This window comes from Musa acuminata, chromosome BXJ2-9 (assembly GCF_036884655.1).
Source record: "Musa acuminata AAA Group cultivar baxijiao chromosome BXJ2-9, Cavendish_Baxijiao_AAA, whole genome shotgun sequence".
In the NCBI taxonomy this organism is placed as follows: domain Eukaryota; kingdom Viridiplantae; phylum Streptophyta; class Magnoliopsida; order Zingiberales; family Musaceae; genus Musa; species Musa acuminata.
The window spans coordinates 48,543,353-48,561,246 of record NC_088346.1 but is presented as its reverse complement, the minus strand read 5'-3'; the positions used below and the strand labels follow the sequence as shown (position 1 = coordinate 48,561,246).

Below are 17,894 nucleotides of genomic sequence, written 5' to 3'. Positions count from 1 at the left end.
ATATATATATATATATATATATACATATATGAATTGACAAGTAGCAATGCGAATGATATTAGGCTCGAGAAGCACACGTTCAGATGAGATGGCCGTATGATGATCGATAGTGTGCACATTAATGAAGGTGAATTGTTCTATGATGCTATGTTGCTGATCACATCACAAGAGATCCGATGTGATTAAATTGTGAATTCCTCACACTAACACAGGTGCATGAGGAGAGAGAGACTGGCAGATTGAAACAAAGTACAATGCTCAAAACACAGTTCAATCGCAGTTCTTCACTTCCTCGAAAGCTCTTACCATGCTTGAAGAGCATACATAACTTCTCTCAACCTTCCAACCATGTCAAGGTTCCCACTATTAAAATTTTGCTAGGGAGTTCGCCAGGGCACGGTGCGAGATATGTAATCTTCTTCCTGCAACAGAAACACCTGGTAATTTGATCACGAAGCAACAGCTATGTCAAAACGTTGACATACTAGAGCAGACGATATTACCTCTGGATGTCTATATCAGTGACATAAATGAACCCAGCAACGTTGCTGCAATGAGTTTCAACATACTTGTGTAAGTAAGCACATGTATTGCGACAGATCACAAAGATATATTAGACGATAAAAAGAAAATAAAATCTTAACCAGCAAATCAAATTGGTTTAACAGCTCTAAGCCGTAAACCAGAAACTGGAGGCCAGACTCTGTTGAGACACAACCAGCTGAAACAGGATAATCGCAATTTGGCAGCTGTGGAATTTATGGACCACTGGCAAACCATTTCTCATGACAATTAGCTGTGGATGTTAGGAAGAAGAGAGATTTTTTTAGCAACATCCAAAATCATTAAAAAGAATTACCTGGATATAATTTGATCAGGTTCCTTAGCATATGAAACAGCTAAAACAAGATGTAGCAAATCACGGTTTATGTTAACTGCAACTAAGCGAGTTGGGTCAGCTACAGGCTCTGCACCTATAGGCAGAGCAGAACGAGGAGCCTGTGGGCCACCACCGATACGATAAACTGAAATGTCAGTGAAGTTGACAATATTTGAGTGTGCAGATAAATCATTTGCAAGCCCGTAAAAGTATTCCTGCGAAGAAATCAGTTTACGTGTCAAATATGAATCAAGTAATATCTGCCTACATCATATTTAACAATCTGATCACAAGATAGATATGCTCAAACCAAACCTAATAGACCAGTGACACAAGCTAGTCCAGGATAGAAGCCATTTCAACCTAATCACCATAATAAACAGAACTATGAACCAAGAAACTGATAAAGACAAACATCGAAACGAACCAACCACAGTCCTTAGGTCGAGTTCTAGCATTTAAGATACATTTCCTGACCCCGTTACCAAACAATACAACTTCCAGCGTGCATATGTAAGCTCTAGCAAATAAGAAAGATCTATGGGTAGTATTTTTGTGACATTTGACAGATGCACGACCAAGATAAATACTGTAATAGACAGTTGGATTTCATAAAGAATTAAAACATGGTACAAGAATTACAGAAAGTTGTCTAAATCAAATTAATGGATGATATTTTGCACTTGCCCTGATTCTCAAGCTCCTTGTCTTTTGACGGACTCTTTGATTCCTCAGTACTACCCCTCCTGATTTATGAAGTTTCACGACATCTACATTAGGCTTACTCTTCAAAACATCCTTGAGCATGCTGCACAGTTTCTCCTAAAAGTCACAACAGGAAAACAAATGAAGCACCTAGACAAAAATGCTCTACCACAAGAAAAGGACATCTCTTCAAGTAAAGAAGAGCATCACATATATAATAAATGCATTACAGATTTGAAGTTAATGCAACTCTTAAATGTGAACCATCATGGAAAAATTATAAAGCATAATATAACAGTTTTACAACTGTCAAGCTAGTGGTTAAAACAAAATGATACGTTAGCCAGCCATCCAATATCTCCATCAACAGTTTCATGGAAGCTGCCTTCGTTCTACAACCAGTATCCTATCCAACTTGCATAAAACTTGAACATAATAAGTGAACAAGATTAGACATCAAACATTTAAGAGACATGGCAAATAGTCATGTTTTATCAGAAACAGCCGAGATTAGCATTCAGAACACATTTATTAAGCAGAAAACTAAATCAATACAAACAGTAATACAGAATGGACAACTCAGCCATAGAGCAAGATATATGTCTGTTTTATGTTTACCTAGTTCCACATATAATGATGCATGGAGTACACGTGCAATATATCAGATAATTACCTGCCCCAAGACTAGAACCACATCACACTTGAAAGTGTCAATTGCATGAAGAAGCAACTGCATGCCAAACAGAGAAATTTGAATACAGTTTCAGACGACAGTTTAGCAGAAAACTAGAAAATTATTATACAAATGAGATAACTTATAAAATGACCCCAAAAACTACCTCGTAACCAAGACCTTCCACCCATCCCATGGTGTTAATCACCATGCCTGCAGCTCTAGCTTCAGCATTTCCAGAGAATTGTCTCTCCAGAGTTGCAGCCAGCTCCTTCACAAGTACTTTGTAGAGATCCCCATTTGCACTATTGAACAAAATAACCAAGAAATGCTTACATTATAAAGTAACTTAATTTAACTCGTAAGACTGATCTATCATGAGCTACTAATCATGATATAATAGAATGGAAATGAAATATTTACCTCGGAGTTGTATGCCCATAAAAGTACACAATAGGCATTTCTAAAGGAATTCCTTCCATGACATCTATAGGCATCTCAACTGGAGTAGCAGCAATGCACCCAGGAATGGTTATGGACCCCTGACCAATATCCAGATCCACATAGGTAGGTTTCCAACCCAGTTTACAAGCCCAGCTCAGAAGCATCTTGCACAAGCTACTCTTCCCTGAATCAGTGGGTCCTACAACAATCACCCTAGGACCCTGAAATACTAAGACAGACAATTCTTCAGATGCACGGTAAAAATATATATAGAGAATGACTAATAAAAAGTTACTTAAGGCACCACGTTGACATGGATGACAATATAAAAATTGAATGATTTCTACCGCAGATTAATAGCTTATGAAGAGATAACGCTAGAGCTTTTACATCTATTCTTGTGACAGGGTCGGTGTTGCTAACCCAACTTAACCCACTATTTCTTTCCACTATTGGTGCTTCAGAACTGAGCAATATGTTTCATTGACTAACAAAAGGAATCCAACCATACTATTAGAACCACCCCATCCAATACTAGAAACAGAGAGCAGCAAGGATCAGATGAAATCTCAACTTCATCCACATCTTATAGAACCTCATAGTAAGCCATTTACCAAACCTAAAAGAGATATAAACTATCCTGTCTTTTGAAATCTTAAAACAGAATTCTCACCTTTAAATACTTTGTTTCAGGTTAAATATTTTGTCATTTTTGGCAGTCAACAGCTTATCGTAAATGATCTCATATTGGCTGATCACTTAAATCATTAACGACATATGTATCCAAACACAAGTAAAATGACAAGAAATATAAATTAATAAAAAAACTTGCTTAGTTTTCCTGAAACAATACATCCTTTTAAGCCACATTATTATCTAATTTCTTAGCATTCTATACCAAATATGAAGCGAAACGGTGTTCCTCTTTAAAAAAAAAAAAAGCAAACCGAGGGAGGACCGTAATTTCCTTATGATATGTCTTCTCAAATACAGTAGCTCTAAATCAAACACACGAGAAAACTAGAAGCTTTTTCACAAATTTATGTATCTTGCGCCTACAAACTATCTAGTCACAAGTGAAATGCTTACTTATTGAAGATTGTATGCACCTGTTAAATTGAGAGTATGACGAGAAAACGTACTATAATATCATAAAGCGAATAAAAGATTCTCATTCCACCATCAACACATTCTCCACAAATTGAGACCAACATCATAAGCAAGTCAACGTACCTGCGAAGAGTCCATACCACTAGCTTGAGATGACTTCGCACGAGCTCTTCTCGCATCAAGAATGGCATGAACATTCACATAACTCACCATCGGCGTCTAATTCCATCATCGCATATGCTTAAAATCGATAAACAAACAAAAGTCCCAATCCTAATTCGGCACTACATCGCGTTACCTCATCCGCCACGTACTCCACTTCGCTGATTCCGTCCAGTTCGATAGTCGCGCCATTCCAGGTGAACACCTTCAAAAAGTTACAAAGTTGGTGTTCTTTTCCTCATTCCACGTCAGGGAAAAGAACACACCACAGAGAAAATTTGAGAGACAAAAGCAGGAAGTAAACAAGGGCTTACTGCGATCTTGCTATGTGGAGGAGCGGAGATCCAATTGCCTGGGGGCAATTCAGTGCCGAAGATCTCGGCGGCGCCGGAGAGGAGGCGGAGGCGGAGCGGCGCGTCGGGGCCGACCTCCACCCTGAGCTCGCTCTCCTTCGCTAATTCGAACTGCCGGGCCGAGGCCATGTCCCGTCGCCGGCGCCGTTTGAAGCGCCAAAGCCCTAAATCGAGAGGGTTTTGGAAAATTGCGCATCTTAATTGATTCCTTTCGTTTTCCGGATGGAGGAGCCACTAACGGATTCACCGAAAGTGAAAGATCGGACGGTTCTGAGCCAAAACAACAACATGATATCTGCTTGCTCGAATCTTAATGTAGTTGGGCCAGAATTATTGTTGATATTTCGAAGAGGAAAACTGATCCCTTGGTGTAATATCGTAAAAGATATATTTGGGCTTTTGGATTCAATAATGTGAGCTCTAGGATGAGCTTGGATGATCAATTCATCTAAAAATATAATTAATTTATTAAAAAAACTCTAGTAATTGATTTTGAGATATTTTTTTAAAATCTAAATTTTCAATTATTTCTATTAAACATTCATATTTTCTAAAAGGTGAGATTACTCCCTGTCTCGTACATCTCAAGAGTCACTATAGAGGTCATCAAAGTGGGGGCCATCCTCATGACAAAATAAAGTGATAGTTAACACGGTAGCACCATCATCATGTGGGTGAGGAGGGCGAGGATGGGGTCGGTGCTAGCGATAGGTGATCAAGGACGATCACATAAACACTTAACCAAAAATACGTTTGAGCTCTGATGACCCTATAACGTGATCGATTCTTATCCAAGAGGTCTCTTAATGCCTCAAAGTCCTATCTGGTCAAATAAAATTCACAACTCACTTAAAGCCTAAGACCTACTTCTAATTGGGATCGGAATAGGACAACCCTTATCAAAAATAGGAGAGCGACAAATCAAATATGATGCAACTCCTACTTACAGTAGAAAAAGGATTGTGCGCTAGCCCTATAAGATGGTTCGTAAACCTTTCACTACTCTTACCCTATCTTAATTATAAAAGGAGAAGAACCTCTTAGAATAGCATAAAAAATAGTAACAACCAAAGTCAAACGACCATAGCAATGAGCCAAACAAAAAGAAAAGGAGGTGATGCTGAGTTCCTTCCGGTCATAACATCTTCTTTATTGAATTTTAACAACTGAAGTCTTGTTTTGAAGCTTCGTCTAACAATCATGAGAAGTCCAGTATGTTATCTAAGTCTTATGAGGGGTTCCGAGAGGATACTAAAATAGACATTAATCTTCAATCTACCGAGAGCATTAAGATGCTCTCCAAGACAACATGCATTATTATGCACCTAGTTAAGTATTTTCACTCTTTTATTTTTGTTACTTACTCCCTTATAGTTGACACTTTTGATTTATGTAATAGTGGTTGTTTTCTTTTGTTTTTATGCTTTATTTTATAGTGAAATCTTTCTCATCCACTAAAATTTTTCATCCGAGAGGTGATTGGTTAACAGATTACCAAACTTGAATCGCATACAGATCAAGTCGTATCAAAGCACGATCTTATGGATTGTAACTATGAGATAAGGTTTGAAGAATCAGACAAAGAGTTATAAGAGTTGGAGTTTGAACCACGCTCTCCTAGAGGAAGAATCACCAATAGGATGGTGACCAACACTCTGATAGCCTTGACCGACCTTATTATTCAAATGATAATATTAACCTAGTAGATGGAGATTGTGATGAGTTAGATACAAACTCAAACTAACCCTCTGATAATCAACATTCGAGCAAACTATGACATAACTTACAAGAAAGTGTGGTCTTCATCTAAGACATACAACAGTAAAGAGAATGCTATTGAGCATAGCATCGCAGCAAGAACTTGATTATTTTGAGTTGAGACTCTCATTCACATACCCTCATATTACGGAATCATCAATGTTGAGATATTTGATACATGGATAGATTAGCTTGATACTTATTTTGATCAATATAATTATACAATGATAATAAAATATTACTTGTGTGACTCAAGTTGATGAGACATATACTTGGACGGTGGAAGACCTATTTTTGAGGCAATGATAATAAAGATATATCATGGATAGTTAAAATGACTTAGAATTCTACTATATTAGGTATCTCAAAGAAAGATGGAGGATGTGACATTCGGGCATAAGAATACACATTCGGGACAAATATGCATAAGAATACACCATCAAATTTTATCGACAAGTGATGATGCTAAAAATCTCTCTCGATGATCAATCGATAATAATGAAATACACATTCGGGCTCTACATATAAATTCATACAAAGTTGAGCCTATTCAAAATACATGATATTTCAATTGTTATTAACATGATGCTAATAATCGATAGAAAAAAATTCACATATAGTAAAAAGCTTACGAAAAAGGTGAAAGGGAGCCACCCAACGAAGCAAGACTTCTTTTACCTTCTTCAAAAGAAGTGATCATTTTTATAAACATTATAAAATTATAGGTTACTCCAAAGTAAAGTATTAAAAAATTCACCTAAAACTCTTCCCAAATAAATGATTAAAGAATAATCAAAGTCAACAAACCAAGGCTACGACCATGGGTGACAACTTCATCAAACCTTTATCTATTCCTTATGCAAATATAAGTTTATTGCTAATGGCTAGACTGAAAGTTATAAACTCGAGTTTGATCTTTAGTCCAAAAGTTCAAGAAGAGCTCTTTATTATAAGGATCTAAGTAAACTAATAATCGTTGGCATGATTTTCGACATCGGGTGCCTAAAGAATCTTATCTCGATAAGCTTGATCAAGAAGTTTGGTCTAGAGATAACATCGTATTCACACCCATATTCTCTTGAATGATTTCATGGTGATGTGAAAATAAAGATCTGCTAACAATACAAGATATACTTTGTTATTATAAGAAATTCATCAATGATATAACATGCGAGGTGGTTCCACTTGACATATGTTATCCTTAGAATCCCATACTTATAAGATCAATATGCCGACCAGACAAAAATGACGTGGAACACGTTTTTAAAATTTATGGCTCTCACTTTGGTATACAAGAGATCAAAGCCTTTCTCCAACTTAATAAAAGAGGAGGAGAAACTAAAAAGAGTAGTAACATGCTTGAAACTGTAAGAAGAAAAAGAAAGTTCTTAAGTAGATGAGGATTCGATAATAAAAAAAATCCCATCAAATTGGTGTAAGTAGACAATATGGTTGGGTACGATGATGCTGACCTCATCGATGGATTAAAGAAAAACCTTCAACGTATAAATGGAGAGGGAAGAAGTATACAAAAAAAAAATCATTAGGAGTTGAATCATCTAATTGAGGGAGCCATGATATGAATGATCTCATCAATACTCGACTGAAGACCTAGATGAGCTCCAATAGCCTTATAGTGTGGCCAATTCTTATCTAAGAGCCTCTTAAAGCTCAAATCCCTATTCAACCAAGCAAATCCCATATCTTAATAGTCCACCCAAAACCCAAGATATACTCCTAATTGAAATCAAAGTAGCCATCATTGAAATAGGACAATCATAAAGCAAGGGCAATGCAACTCTTAGTAGGAAAAATGTTATGTGCCACCTTAGAAGGGGAGTCCTAAACCCTTTAGAATTCCTACCCTACCTCAACTATAAAAGAAGGAGAGCTCCTAAACCCTTCAGAATTCCTAACCTACCAACTATAAAAGGAGAGCTCCATAGAAGAGTATCAAAAGTAGCAACAATCAAAATCAATTGGTCCTGACAATCTATTAGAAAATTGAGTTCCTTCCAACTGTAGCCTCTTATTTCCCAAATTCTAACAACCTGCTTTAAAGCTTTGTTTAATTATTGTGAGAAATCTAGAAGTCTTGTTGTTAATTGTCTAAAGATCGAGAGGATGTTCCAACACTAATAGAAAAGAATGAGATTAAAACAAACATTAATCTTCAACCTACCGAAAGCAGCAGTGAGGTGCTATCAAAGATAACATACGTTTTTATGCTCCTAGTTGAGTATTTTGGCACTTTTATTTCTATTGTTAGTCTCTTACGGTTCAATTTTTTATTTGAAAGTAATAGAGATCGTTTCCCTTCAGTTTTTCACTTGATTTTATGATGATATCTCTATCCTCGATCAAAATTTTTTATTCAAAAAGTAACGACTCCATAAATTGTTGAACTCGAACCTCGTACAAATCAATGGGAGAAGATTGATGGTGAAGTCATTGGCATCTTTATCGAAGTTAATGAATAGGAGCTAATGGAGATCGACATAAGAGGTGTTAAGGAGGCGAGGGGTCTTGAAGAAGTTGATGGAGTCAATGATGATGGTGATAATGTGATGATAATGGTGAAAGAGGGTGAGGGCACATTTGAAGACTTCATGATTTCCACGTGAATGTGATGGAGGAGGCGACAATGTCTCATAATAAAGCAAAAGTAAACGACGAACATGATTGACACAGTCATAACCCAGGGTAAACGATCACGATAAGACATAGGGTAAAAGTAAAATAATAAAGATAATTTAAAAAAAAATATACAATAATAAAGTAAAAGAGAAAACTATATTAAAAAAATAAAATTTAAGATTTTTTTAGAATTTACCCATTAATTTTTATTGGGCACTATCATATTGAGAATTTATTAGAATATTTTTTAAAAATAAATATAATATTCATATTTTATATTTATTACGTAATGTTTTAAAAATCGGATCAAATTGAATCGAACGGTTAACCTTTTCCCTTCTCTTCATTCTTTACTATTCAGCGAAAACTTTTCTGAATATATATATATATATATATCTCGAGCGTTACTTCCCTCTGAACCGATAACACTGAAGGCTTTATCCAGGCTCCTTACTCGGCGGCGGCGCCGCCTCTATCCTTGGCCATGGCCTGCGGAGGAGCTACTGGAAAAGCGCTCCTTTCCTCCTCTTCCTCGTCCTTATTCTTCTCTCGGACCCTCTTTTCCTACAATAAGCCTCGCTTCCCGCCGCCGCTTAGGGTTTTCCCGGGGTTTACCCGTGCTCTCTGCCTCTCCACTGCTCCAACGGCCATCGCCACCACTGACGAGGAGCAGGCTCCGCAGCCACTGCGCCATTCTCTCCTGCTTGAAAGACTCCGTCTGCGACACCTCAGGGACCAATCGAAGGGCATTGATCAGGGGCGGGCGCCGATCTCTCCGTCGCTTCCGCGCCCCGCGAATGTTGCGGTCAAGAAGGAGCGCAAGGAGAAGAAGCGTGGGTCGGCGTCGAGCTTCGAGGAGTTGGGACTGGGTGATGAGGTGATGGGAGCGGTGAAGGAGATGGAGATCTCGGTGCCGACGGAGATCCAGTGCATCGCGGTGCCCGCCGTGCTCGAGGGTAAAAGTGTCGTTTTGGGCTCTCATACTGGGTCTGGCAAGACCCTGGCTTACATGCTGCCCATAGTTCAGGTCGCGCTTCGCTGCTATTTTTTTGCCTTTCGCCTTTTTGGTTGATAATATAGTCACTCTATACTCTTCTATAATGTAGATTTTAGCTGCAAGCTTCGCTTTTGTTTTCAATCGAAAATGACCCCTCTCTGCTACTATTAAATTATTATGCATTTTTAGTTCTTGTCGTAGTTTTCTTATGAACTTGATGTGCTATGCATCTTTGGTTCTATGAGTTTTTAGGGCTATGTCATGCATGCCTGTTTCATTGTATGATATGATCGATGTAGGATTTTGTTGACCGCAAGACTTTGGCTATTAGCTCACCTTGTAATACCACTAGGAACTACTCATGGAACAGCAGCAAGCTGAGACATTCAGATCATACTTTTATTTACTTACTGAATTTGAGACAATCAGATCATATTTTGTTGACTGCAAGACTTTGGCTATTAGCTCACCTTGTAATGCCACTAGGAACTACTGATGGAACAGCAGCAAGCTGAGACAATCAGATCATATTTTTATTTACTAAACTGAATTTGTACCAGGCATTTGGTTGGACTTCCCCGAATAGTGATTTGATTGGAATTATGTGTTTTGCAGCTGATGCGGCAAGATGAAGCATTATCTGGAGTGCTGATGAGACCCAGGCGTCCTAGAGCTGTTGTGCTTTGTCCAACAAGGGAGCTATGTGAACAGGTTTTTTTTGAACTTTTTGTGAAGGGCAGATATGTATAGAGAGGTAAAAACTACATGTTTCCATTGTAAATGGATCTCTTTGGTGTATTTTAGGTTTTCCGTGTAGCCAAGTCTATAAGCCATCATGCTAGGTTCCGGTCAACTATGATCAGTGGAGGTGGACGTTTAAGACCTCAAGAAGATTCTCTAAGTGAACCGATCGATATGGTTGTTGGGACCCCAGGAAGAATTCTTCAACATATCAATGATGGGAATATGGTTTATGGGGACATAAAATTCTTGGTAGGTTCTACATAGGAAGCCTCATAACTTTTTGGCTGATGCTATTTAATGTTCAGTATTAAATGACAATTAGTAACAGCACCTTTTTTCTTAAAAAAGACTAATAGTAATAGTACTGACTTGATATTGAAATTGGGCATCTTTATATCAGGTTTTGGATGAGGCAGATACAATGTTTGATCAAGGCTTTGGTCCTGACATACGCAAGTTTCTTGGACCCCTAAAGAACCGTGCTGCTAAACCTGGTGACCATGGTTTTCAAACTGTTTTGGTCACTGCAACCATGACTAAGGTTAGGTGATTAGTGATTAAAGCATTCAGTTTGACAAAATATAAGCAATATAATGCGTATTCAGTTAAAGATGTCCGGTACCTTAAATTTTGTCATAATAATTATAAATATATGTTCTCCGGTCTTCATTCGTGATTCTGGTTATAATGTGTGTTTTGCCTTTTTAATAGATTTTGTAGCGGATAGCAACTATTTTGGTGAGTTATGCCAATCTGGTTGCTAGCTGCTGGTGTTTGTTATGAATAACAAAGCAACCAGAACACATAAGTTAACATGCTTTATAAATGTAAGACTTTTGCTTTCCACCTTCTTTTCAAATATACATGCACAATTTTTTTTAATGACCATGCAATGTCACTGTTAGATACAGTATGTTTATGAGCATGAAATAAGAAGTCTTCAACAAGTATAAAAGTTGTGATAAGATTTTCATGATTTTAGGTGTTGAACGATGCATCCTTTGGCATTGTAAAGCATAATTCGCTGCATTTGCTTTTGATCATCCATGCATGCAATTGACATGGGTTAATCTACTCCAAGTACAACTTGGACATCCTTTGGCATCAAATTGTTGCTGTCATATGGGTGTAATATAGTTTCTATTGGTAACTATTTTCCTAACTGGTGAATACTTGAAGTTATTCTTACAATTGCATTCTGAAAAACTAGAAGGAATATAATGATATGTATTAAGTATGGAGAATAGCTACATTTTTTTCTTTAGGTAAAAGACTTGGTCTAAGCAATTTGGGTAGAGTATTTCAAGAGAAACTACATAATTGAAATCATGTTCTTACGGAACAAGTCCTTATTCCCTAATAATAGATCTGGATGTGATGTGAACCCAAATGCAGACTTTATTTGTAATAATTTCCCTCTTTTTTATTAGGTTTACCTCAGTGTACGACTGCACTCCTTTTAACTAGTCATGAATATTAAAAACTTGCAGCCACGTTGCACGTAGGCTTTCAATTTATCTGAATGTTATATTCAAGCTTATCATGAAGCCTATACAATGTACTAGGTTTGTTTCTCTATTGTTATTAAAACATGCAATCATAGGTGATCAATTGCTATAACACGTTCTTACAAGCAGAAGATGATAGTAGATTGAGTTTATACTTTATAGTACATTTTCATATTGTTTTTGTTATAATTGCCTTTTCTGTAATCTTTAACTAAATCAGATGATGGGAACCAATTTGTCCACTGGACAGGGGTTATTGCTCTTAAAATGTGTCAGAAGTTGCTTCTCTATGTTAAGATGTTGTATGTGTATTGTGTTTTTTGTACGAAACTTAAGTTCTCGTGTTTTGATACATGTTGGAACTAATGATTGTTTGTTACATTAACGTGCCTTTGCTTTTTTTAATCATATTATGTGCTAGGAATATTTTTTCCTTATGTGTCCTTGCTTATTTCACTGACCCACATAGCCCATATTTTTTGGAAAGCCTGACCATTGAAGTAGGGTGGTCGTTTATTAAGTTTTATCTACTGCTATGGTAATTAAATTTTTATTAGTCAGTAAATAGAATTCAAACTTCTTTTGCTTTACATGCACTCTTTTGATTGCTGATTCTTTTTCTGTAGGCAGTGCAAAACTTGGTTGATGAGGAATTCCAGGGAATAATTCATTTGCGCACTTCTAGTTTTCAAAAGAAAGTTGCATCTGCTCGACATGACTTTATTAAACTTTCTGGTGCTGAGAACAAGCTTGAAGCTCTTCTACAGGTCTCTCTTGTTTGTTTATCAACTGTTCAAGTTTTTCGTTTTTTTTATTTTATTGTTCTGACATTACATTCCATTGTCAAGAATATCTGTTAGTCTTTTGGGGGGATGATTTTATCATTAGTTGACTATAAAGTTGCTTACAATTTGGATGTGCATACTGCATATACACTATAGGTTCCTTGTTGGCAATTAACTTCTAGAGGAAACTTGTACATTCACGTTTATACATAGTGTTCTGACCATTTGGCTTCTGTATATACTTATCTGTGGGTGATAAGAATTCCCTCTGTTGAAAAGAAATAAAGTTTTACTGAGGTGCATCTTCATGTACAATATATTGCATTTTCTACTTATTTTTAGAACCATGACCATTTGATTCAAATGATCTTCTGTAGGCTACATTTAGGAAATACAAGATGACCTTTGGGAAAAAACAGTTGTCAGTAAACAAACAAGCAAATAACACTACAAGAACACACCATAATGTCCCAACTATTGGGGAGTAAACATACTGAAGAACATAATTGTTACAGTGTATGCTGAAAGTTGTTCTTAATGTATTTGATAGATCTCAGAATGGGCTTATTCTTTTGATACATGTGTTTTGGGTCCAATATACTGTTTTTCTGAAAAGAGAACATGCTACTGAAAGCTATTATCATCCAACATCCAGAATTTTTTTAAACAGTTGCAATGTTTAATGTCAGGTTCTGGAGCCAAGTTTGTCAAAGGGAAATAGGGTTATGGTCTTCTGCAATACACTAAATTCCAGTCGTGCTGTTGATCATTTTCTTACTGAGAATCAGATATTCACTGTAAATTACCATGGAGAGGTGCCAGCAGAGGAAAGGTAAAACAGTTGGTTTCATATTATAAACTACAACATTTCCAAGGATGTAGCATGCCATTGTAAACATCAGATCTTCTCTTCATTGTCATAGCTGATCCCCTGTTCATTCTGTGGTGTCTTGTTTTTGAGGTCTTCATTCATTTTCTTTTACGGTTTTCAATCTTCCAGACTGCTATTGTGGTTTTCTGTAGTTTTTTGTATCTGCCTGAAAAAGATCATGCTGCCACTTTTGATAAACAATTTTAATTTGTTTCATTGGATAGTACTTGTAAAGTTTGATGGCTCCAACATAATCTTTCCATCTAACCCTTCTAGAGAATCCCCATTCTACTATGGAACAGAATTCTGAGACTTGAGTAATGTTTCTGCCAGAAAGAATCTCCATATGTAATATTACTATATGATATAAGTTTTTGCATCTAATCATAAGTTAATATTTTCAGATGTAATTATAGGTGAATTCTAAAAAGTTCCAGTATTGGAACTCTTGATGATAACAATACTTGGTCATGATCTAGCATCCTTGTGTCCTCAAGTGCATCATTTTATCTTTAGAATCTGACATTGGAAAATGTGCATTATTATGATGTTTGGTTTGATACATTCTGATTCTCGTTTTTTATATCATCTGGTTGAGCAGTTCAGTAGCTGACTGAATGATGCTTGCACAGGTTTAGTGAGCTTACAGTATCATGAGTTACTTTATTGATTGATATGTTAAGACCCATGGGAAGTTTGCATGAAAATCATTTTTAGCATTTAATATTTCTGTGGTATTTGTCAATTACATGAAATGACAAGGCACATAATAACCTTTCATTTCAAGTTTTCCCATAGTGCAGTTGACTTTTATTTTTTTAATGGGAATGTCATATGTTAGGCACATTCTGATAATACAATATCTTACTGTAGTTCTTCTCATAAATACAAATACAGGTCATTAAGTGATGACAATTTACTGGTTCAACTAAGGACTGTACCAGGCCTTATTGGTGTTAATTTTTAATTATTTTTAGGTGGTATTGAGCGGTATGAGTTAGTACACAGTTAGTATACTGGTTTTGTATTGATTCAGTAGATTACCACAACCGATGGACTGGTATAGTACCAATATACTGGTGATATATTGACTTCTACCATCTGATATCACCAAGAAAAAAAGTAAGGATTGGTATCAGACTTATGTGGTTCAGTAGTAATCCTTGATTGGACTGATAAGTGCTAATCAGTGTATGGCCATCTAACTGGAATTTTAAATTTTTTTCTCCATTTAGTTGCTATGGTCCAACCAGTATTTGAATTTTTTTTCTCCATTTAGTTGCTTCTTTCTCTAGTTCACTTGCTTGTTCTATGCTACCATAATTGCATATTTTCGTAGTTATTTTGATTATTTGTGGATCATGTTATATCTTTTGATTGTAAGTCTTGAATTTATGTTATTTTTAAAACCTAACTTTATGCTTCTTGAGTATCATTTCATACTTTCTGGTATGTCTTCCTTGTCGTTTGTTCAGAGTGATTTGTTCTTTTATTTATTAATGTTTGTTGTTTGGCCTAATTTTTAAGATTTTGCAGATTCTAGTTTTTGACACTTTTGCATTTTTGATTGTGTTTTAATTTTTTTCCTTCTGGATAACATTGCTTTTGCTGATATTTTCATACATCTTGAGATTTCATTTTAAGTCTTTCAAACTTTGCTAGCATATTTTTATTACACATTCTTCAAATTGCTGTGTGCGCAACTGTGGTATGCAATAACTTCCTCTTCACTAACTCTTATCATGTTGCTTTTGTCGTCTTTACAAAAAATTTTGCTGGATGTGGACAGATTGTAGCAAATAGGTGTACTCTCAACAAAGAAATTTCTTGGTTCTTTTCTGCCTTCAATCTCATAAAGGAGTATGTAACTGTTCGTTAGTACAGTTCTGAGACTTCTCTAGTTTTACTCCTATTAAATGAATGCTTTCAGGTTATGAATTGAAATAGCCTGTGTGTGCATAATATAGATCATTGCAACTGATTGAGTGACTGTTTAACATGTTTCTTTAATTCAGAGTTGAAAACCTGAGAAAGTTTAAGAGTGAAGATGGAGATTGTCCAACTTTGGTGTGCACGGATTTGGCTGCTAGAGGACTGGACCTAGATGTTGACCATGTTATTATGTTTGATTTTCCATTGAATTCTGTGGGTCTACCTGCTCATGCTTAGTATTTAAATCATTTCTCTTTTTTTTGTATTTTTTGTCTTTTACCTTCATGAAGATACGGAATTGATTTTTTTGTTTTTTTCACTTCTTTCACTATATCAGATTGATTATCTCCATCGGACTGGAAGAACTGCTCGTATGGGTGCCAAAGGTATACTTTTTTGTTTTGAGTTGTTACATGATTCCCAAAGCCAAGGAAGAAGATCTTGACATGTTTTTTAAGTTGTTGCATGCCCAGCCCGCACTGAAAACACAGCAGGAGACGGTTAAGAGCAATACAAACTTTATTTTCTTCTGAAGATCACACAGCTCGTTATAAATTAAGAAGCATCAGAGTCACACTTATATTGTAATCCTTTAGAACTCTTAAGATATCAGAATCCTTCTAGAATGGTATACCACACTTAATGCAGGTGACAAGCACGACACTAGGATCTGCACACAGATGAATGAATTGTAGTTCAGCTTCATCTGTACTCTTGATTTTGGTAACATAGACACTTGCATATGCACTTTCTGCAAACCTTTTTTGGTAGTTGTGATTCCTGTACCTTCTTAATCTCTCTTTTTTTTAAAAAAAAATTGCAATTCTTTTAGGCTTGAAAATTCATGTCAGCTGTGGTTTATTTCATTGTCTTGATGCTTGTGCTTCTTGCTTAAATGAGAATACTTTCCATTTTTACAGCCAATTGGATTGGAAATGTACTTCCTAGGAGCAATGCAATGCTTCAAAATCTGAAACATAATTTAGGATGTATATTTTAATGGACAACTTAGGTATAATCTCCTAAGCTAAGATGAAATCTTAAAGTGTTTGGTCTTTGTGATCCAGGATTCACTGCTTCACTTCTTTCATGGTTTATAATTATTTTTGTGTTCAAAATCTAATCAACCAGCACTATCAGAAAATATTAGATTATTAGTGGTAATTTCTTATCGCCACAAGTTGCAATGGTCTGATTAGGCATTACAATGGCTTTGAATGTCCTTGGTACCTTTTACCCCTCAATGATGATCTTTTAGCTAGTAGTCAACTGTCTTTGTCAAATAGATGAGCATGGCGAAACCCCTAGTAGAGTGTCATAATGTTTTAGAATTTAGAATATTAAGAATTTGAATGAACCTTATATGGCAAGTCTCTTTAACATGTGCATGTTGCTCATGTCATTCATTCACTCTTTTTGGGGTGGGCTTTTACTATGGTGCTTTTTTCTTATTATCAGGAATTCAGATTGAACAGCGCTCTTACACTTTTCTGTTTCAGATGTATTTCCAAATTTAGATTTTAAGATTGTCTTTCCTTAAAAACTATATTCTACAGCATCAAGATGTTAACTGATTATTTTTTGCAGGCAAAGTGACAAGCCTTGTCGCAAAGAAAGATATTCCTTTAGCCACTCGAATTGAAGAAGCCATGAAGAAAAATGAGAGCTTGGAAGCTCTTTCCGCCAACAGTGTGAGAAGAGATGCCTTCATATCAAAACAGATTGATCAGAAATATAAAGCAAAAGTGATTTTAACCAAAAGTTCATCCAAAGCGAGCAAAAAAGCAACATCAGCCCAAAAATCAATGGCAGCCAGTAAAGGAAAAGCATCAGCATCAACAAAATCAAAAACGACTGTCGCAATCTCAAAGCCTATCAAGTCTCCTGGTGGTGGAAAAAGGGAACCAACGAGGGGCAACAAGCTGCAACAGAGTAGAAAATCTGGCATCACAAGAATTCCTACGTCTAAGCTCAGTGTTGTTGGTTTCAGGGGGCGCAGTTCTGCTGGCAGAAAGCAATCACCTAAACGTACATGATAATGTTAGAAGCAAATATCTGCTTCCACAAAAATTGGAGCAGTAAGCAGATTCTAGCCTTGAGATTTGTAGATGAGTTGCTTTTGCCCTTGTATTCAAAGTCTACCGTTCAACAAAGTCATGTTGTTGGCTGCCTTGAGGAGAGTTCGGACACTATACTGTGACTTCGGTACAATGTAAATATAGGTCCTGTGTTATTTTTGAAGTACAGAACATTTCTTGTATTGAGAAGGATGTAAACACCTTGCTTCCAAGTACTTTTGCTTAAGCTAATGAATTAGGTATCCCTCTCAACCAAA

General features: G+C 36.3%; 2 protein-coding genes across 3 annotated transcripts; one reads left to right on the top strand and one right to left on the bottom strand.

Annotated features, from left to right (window-relative positions):
* Nucleotides 1-97: 97 nt before the first annotated feature.
* On the bottom strand, nucleotides 98-4,519 carry LOC103999305 (protein CLP1 homolog). Of its 2 annotated transcripts, XR_010491484.1 has the most exons (11): nucleotides 4,289-4,519; nucleotides 4,111-4,179; nucleotides 3,936-4,031; nucleotides 2,682-2,923; nucleotides 2,425-2,563; nucleotides 2,259-2,315; nucleotides 1,568-1,702; nucleotides 860-1,095; nucleotides 645-768; nucleotides 504-548; nucleotides 240-422 (listed from the first exon to the last, which is right to left on the bottom strand). XR_010491484.1 is itself a non-coding variant. In XM_009421028.3 (10 exons), exons 1-10 carry the CDS (start codon nucleotides 4,454-4,456, stop codon nucleotides 335-337), a joined length of 1,275 nt encoding a protein of 424 aa, XP_009419303.2. In that variant the 5' UTR covers nucleotides 4,457-4,519; the 3' UTR covers nucleotides 98-334. The 2 variants fall into 2 exon arrangements, 1 of the variants encoding a protein (XP_009419303.2); XM_009421028.3 differs by lacking the exon at nucleotides 645-768 and having other exon boundaries at nucleotides 98-422.
* Nucleotides 4,520-9,129: 4,610 nt separating this feature from the next.
* On the top strand, nucleotides 9,130-17,894 carry LOC135623784 (DEAD-box ATP-dependent RNA helicase 39-like). Its single transcript, XM_065127124.1, has 9 exons — nucleotides 9,130-9,749; nucleotides 10,335-10,430; nucleotides 10,524-10,712; nucleotides 10,864-11,004; nucleotides 12,598-12,738; nucleotides 13,446-13,588; nucleotides 15,643-15,772; nucleotides 15,897-15,945; nucleotides 17,147-17,894. Exons 1-9 carry the CDS (start codon nucleotides 9,207-9,209, stop codon nucleotides 17,593-17,595), a joined length of 1,881 nt encoding a protein of 626 aa, XP_064983196.1. The 5' UTR covers nucleotides 9,130-9,206; the 3' UTR covers nucleotides 17,596-17,894.

What these genes read in the sequence shown, in the direction of transcription:
- LOC103999305 (XM_009421028.3), bottom strand. Translation starts at nt 4,456, where the DNA reads ATGGCCTCGGCCCGGCAGTTCGAATTAGCGAAGGAGAGCGAGCTCAGG. An exon ending in TGGAGTACGTGGCGGATGAG is followed by an intron (nt 4,032 to 4,110) that starts GTAACGCGATGT and finishes TGATGGAATTAG; the next exon opens with ACGCCGATGGTGAGTTATGT. An exon ending in GTGGTATGGACTCTTCGCAG is followed by an intron (nt 2,924 to 3,935) that starts GTACGTTGACTT and finishes TTAGTATTTCAG; the next exon opens with GGTCCTAGGGTGATTGTTGT.
- LOC135623784 (XM_065127124.1), top strand. Translation starts at nt 9,207, where the DNA reads ATGGCCTGCGGAGGAGCTACTGGAAAAGCGCTCCTTTCCTCCTCTTCC. An exon ending in ACATGCTGCCCATAGTTCAG is followed by an intron (nt 9,750 to 10,334) that starts GTCGCGCTTCGC and finishes TGTGTTTTGCAG; the next exon opens with CTGATGCGGCAAGATGAAGC. An exon ending in CAAGGGAGCTATGTGAACAG is followed by an intron (nt 10,431 to 10,523) that starts GTTTTTTTTGAA and finishes GGTGTATTTTAG; the next exon opens with GTTTTCCGTGTAGCCAAGTC.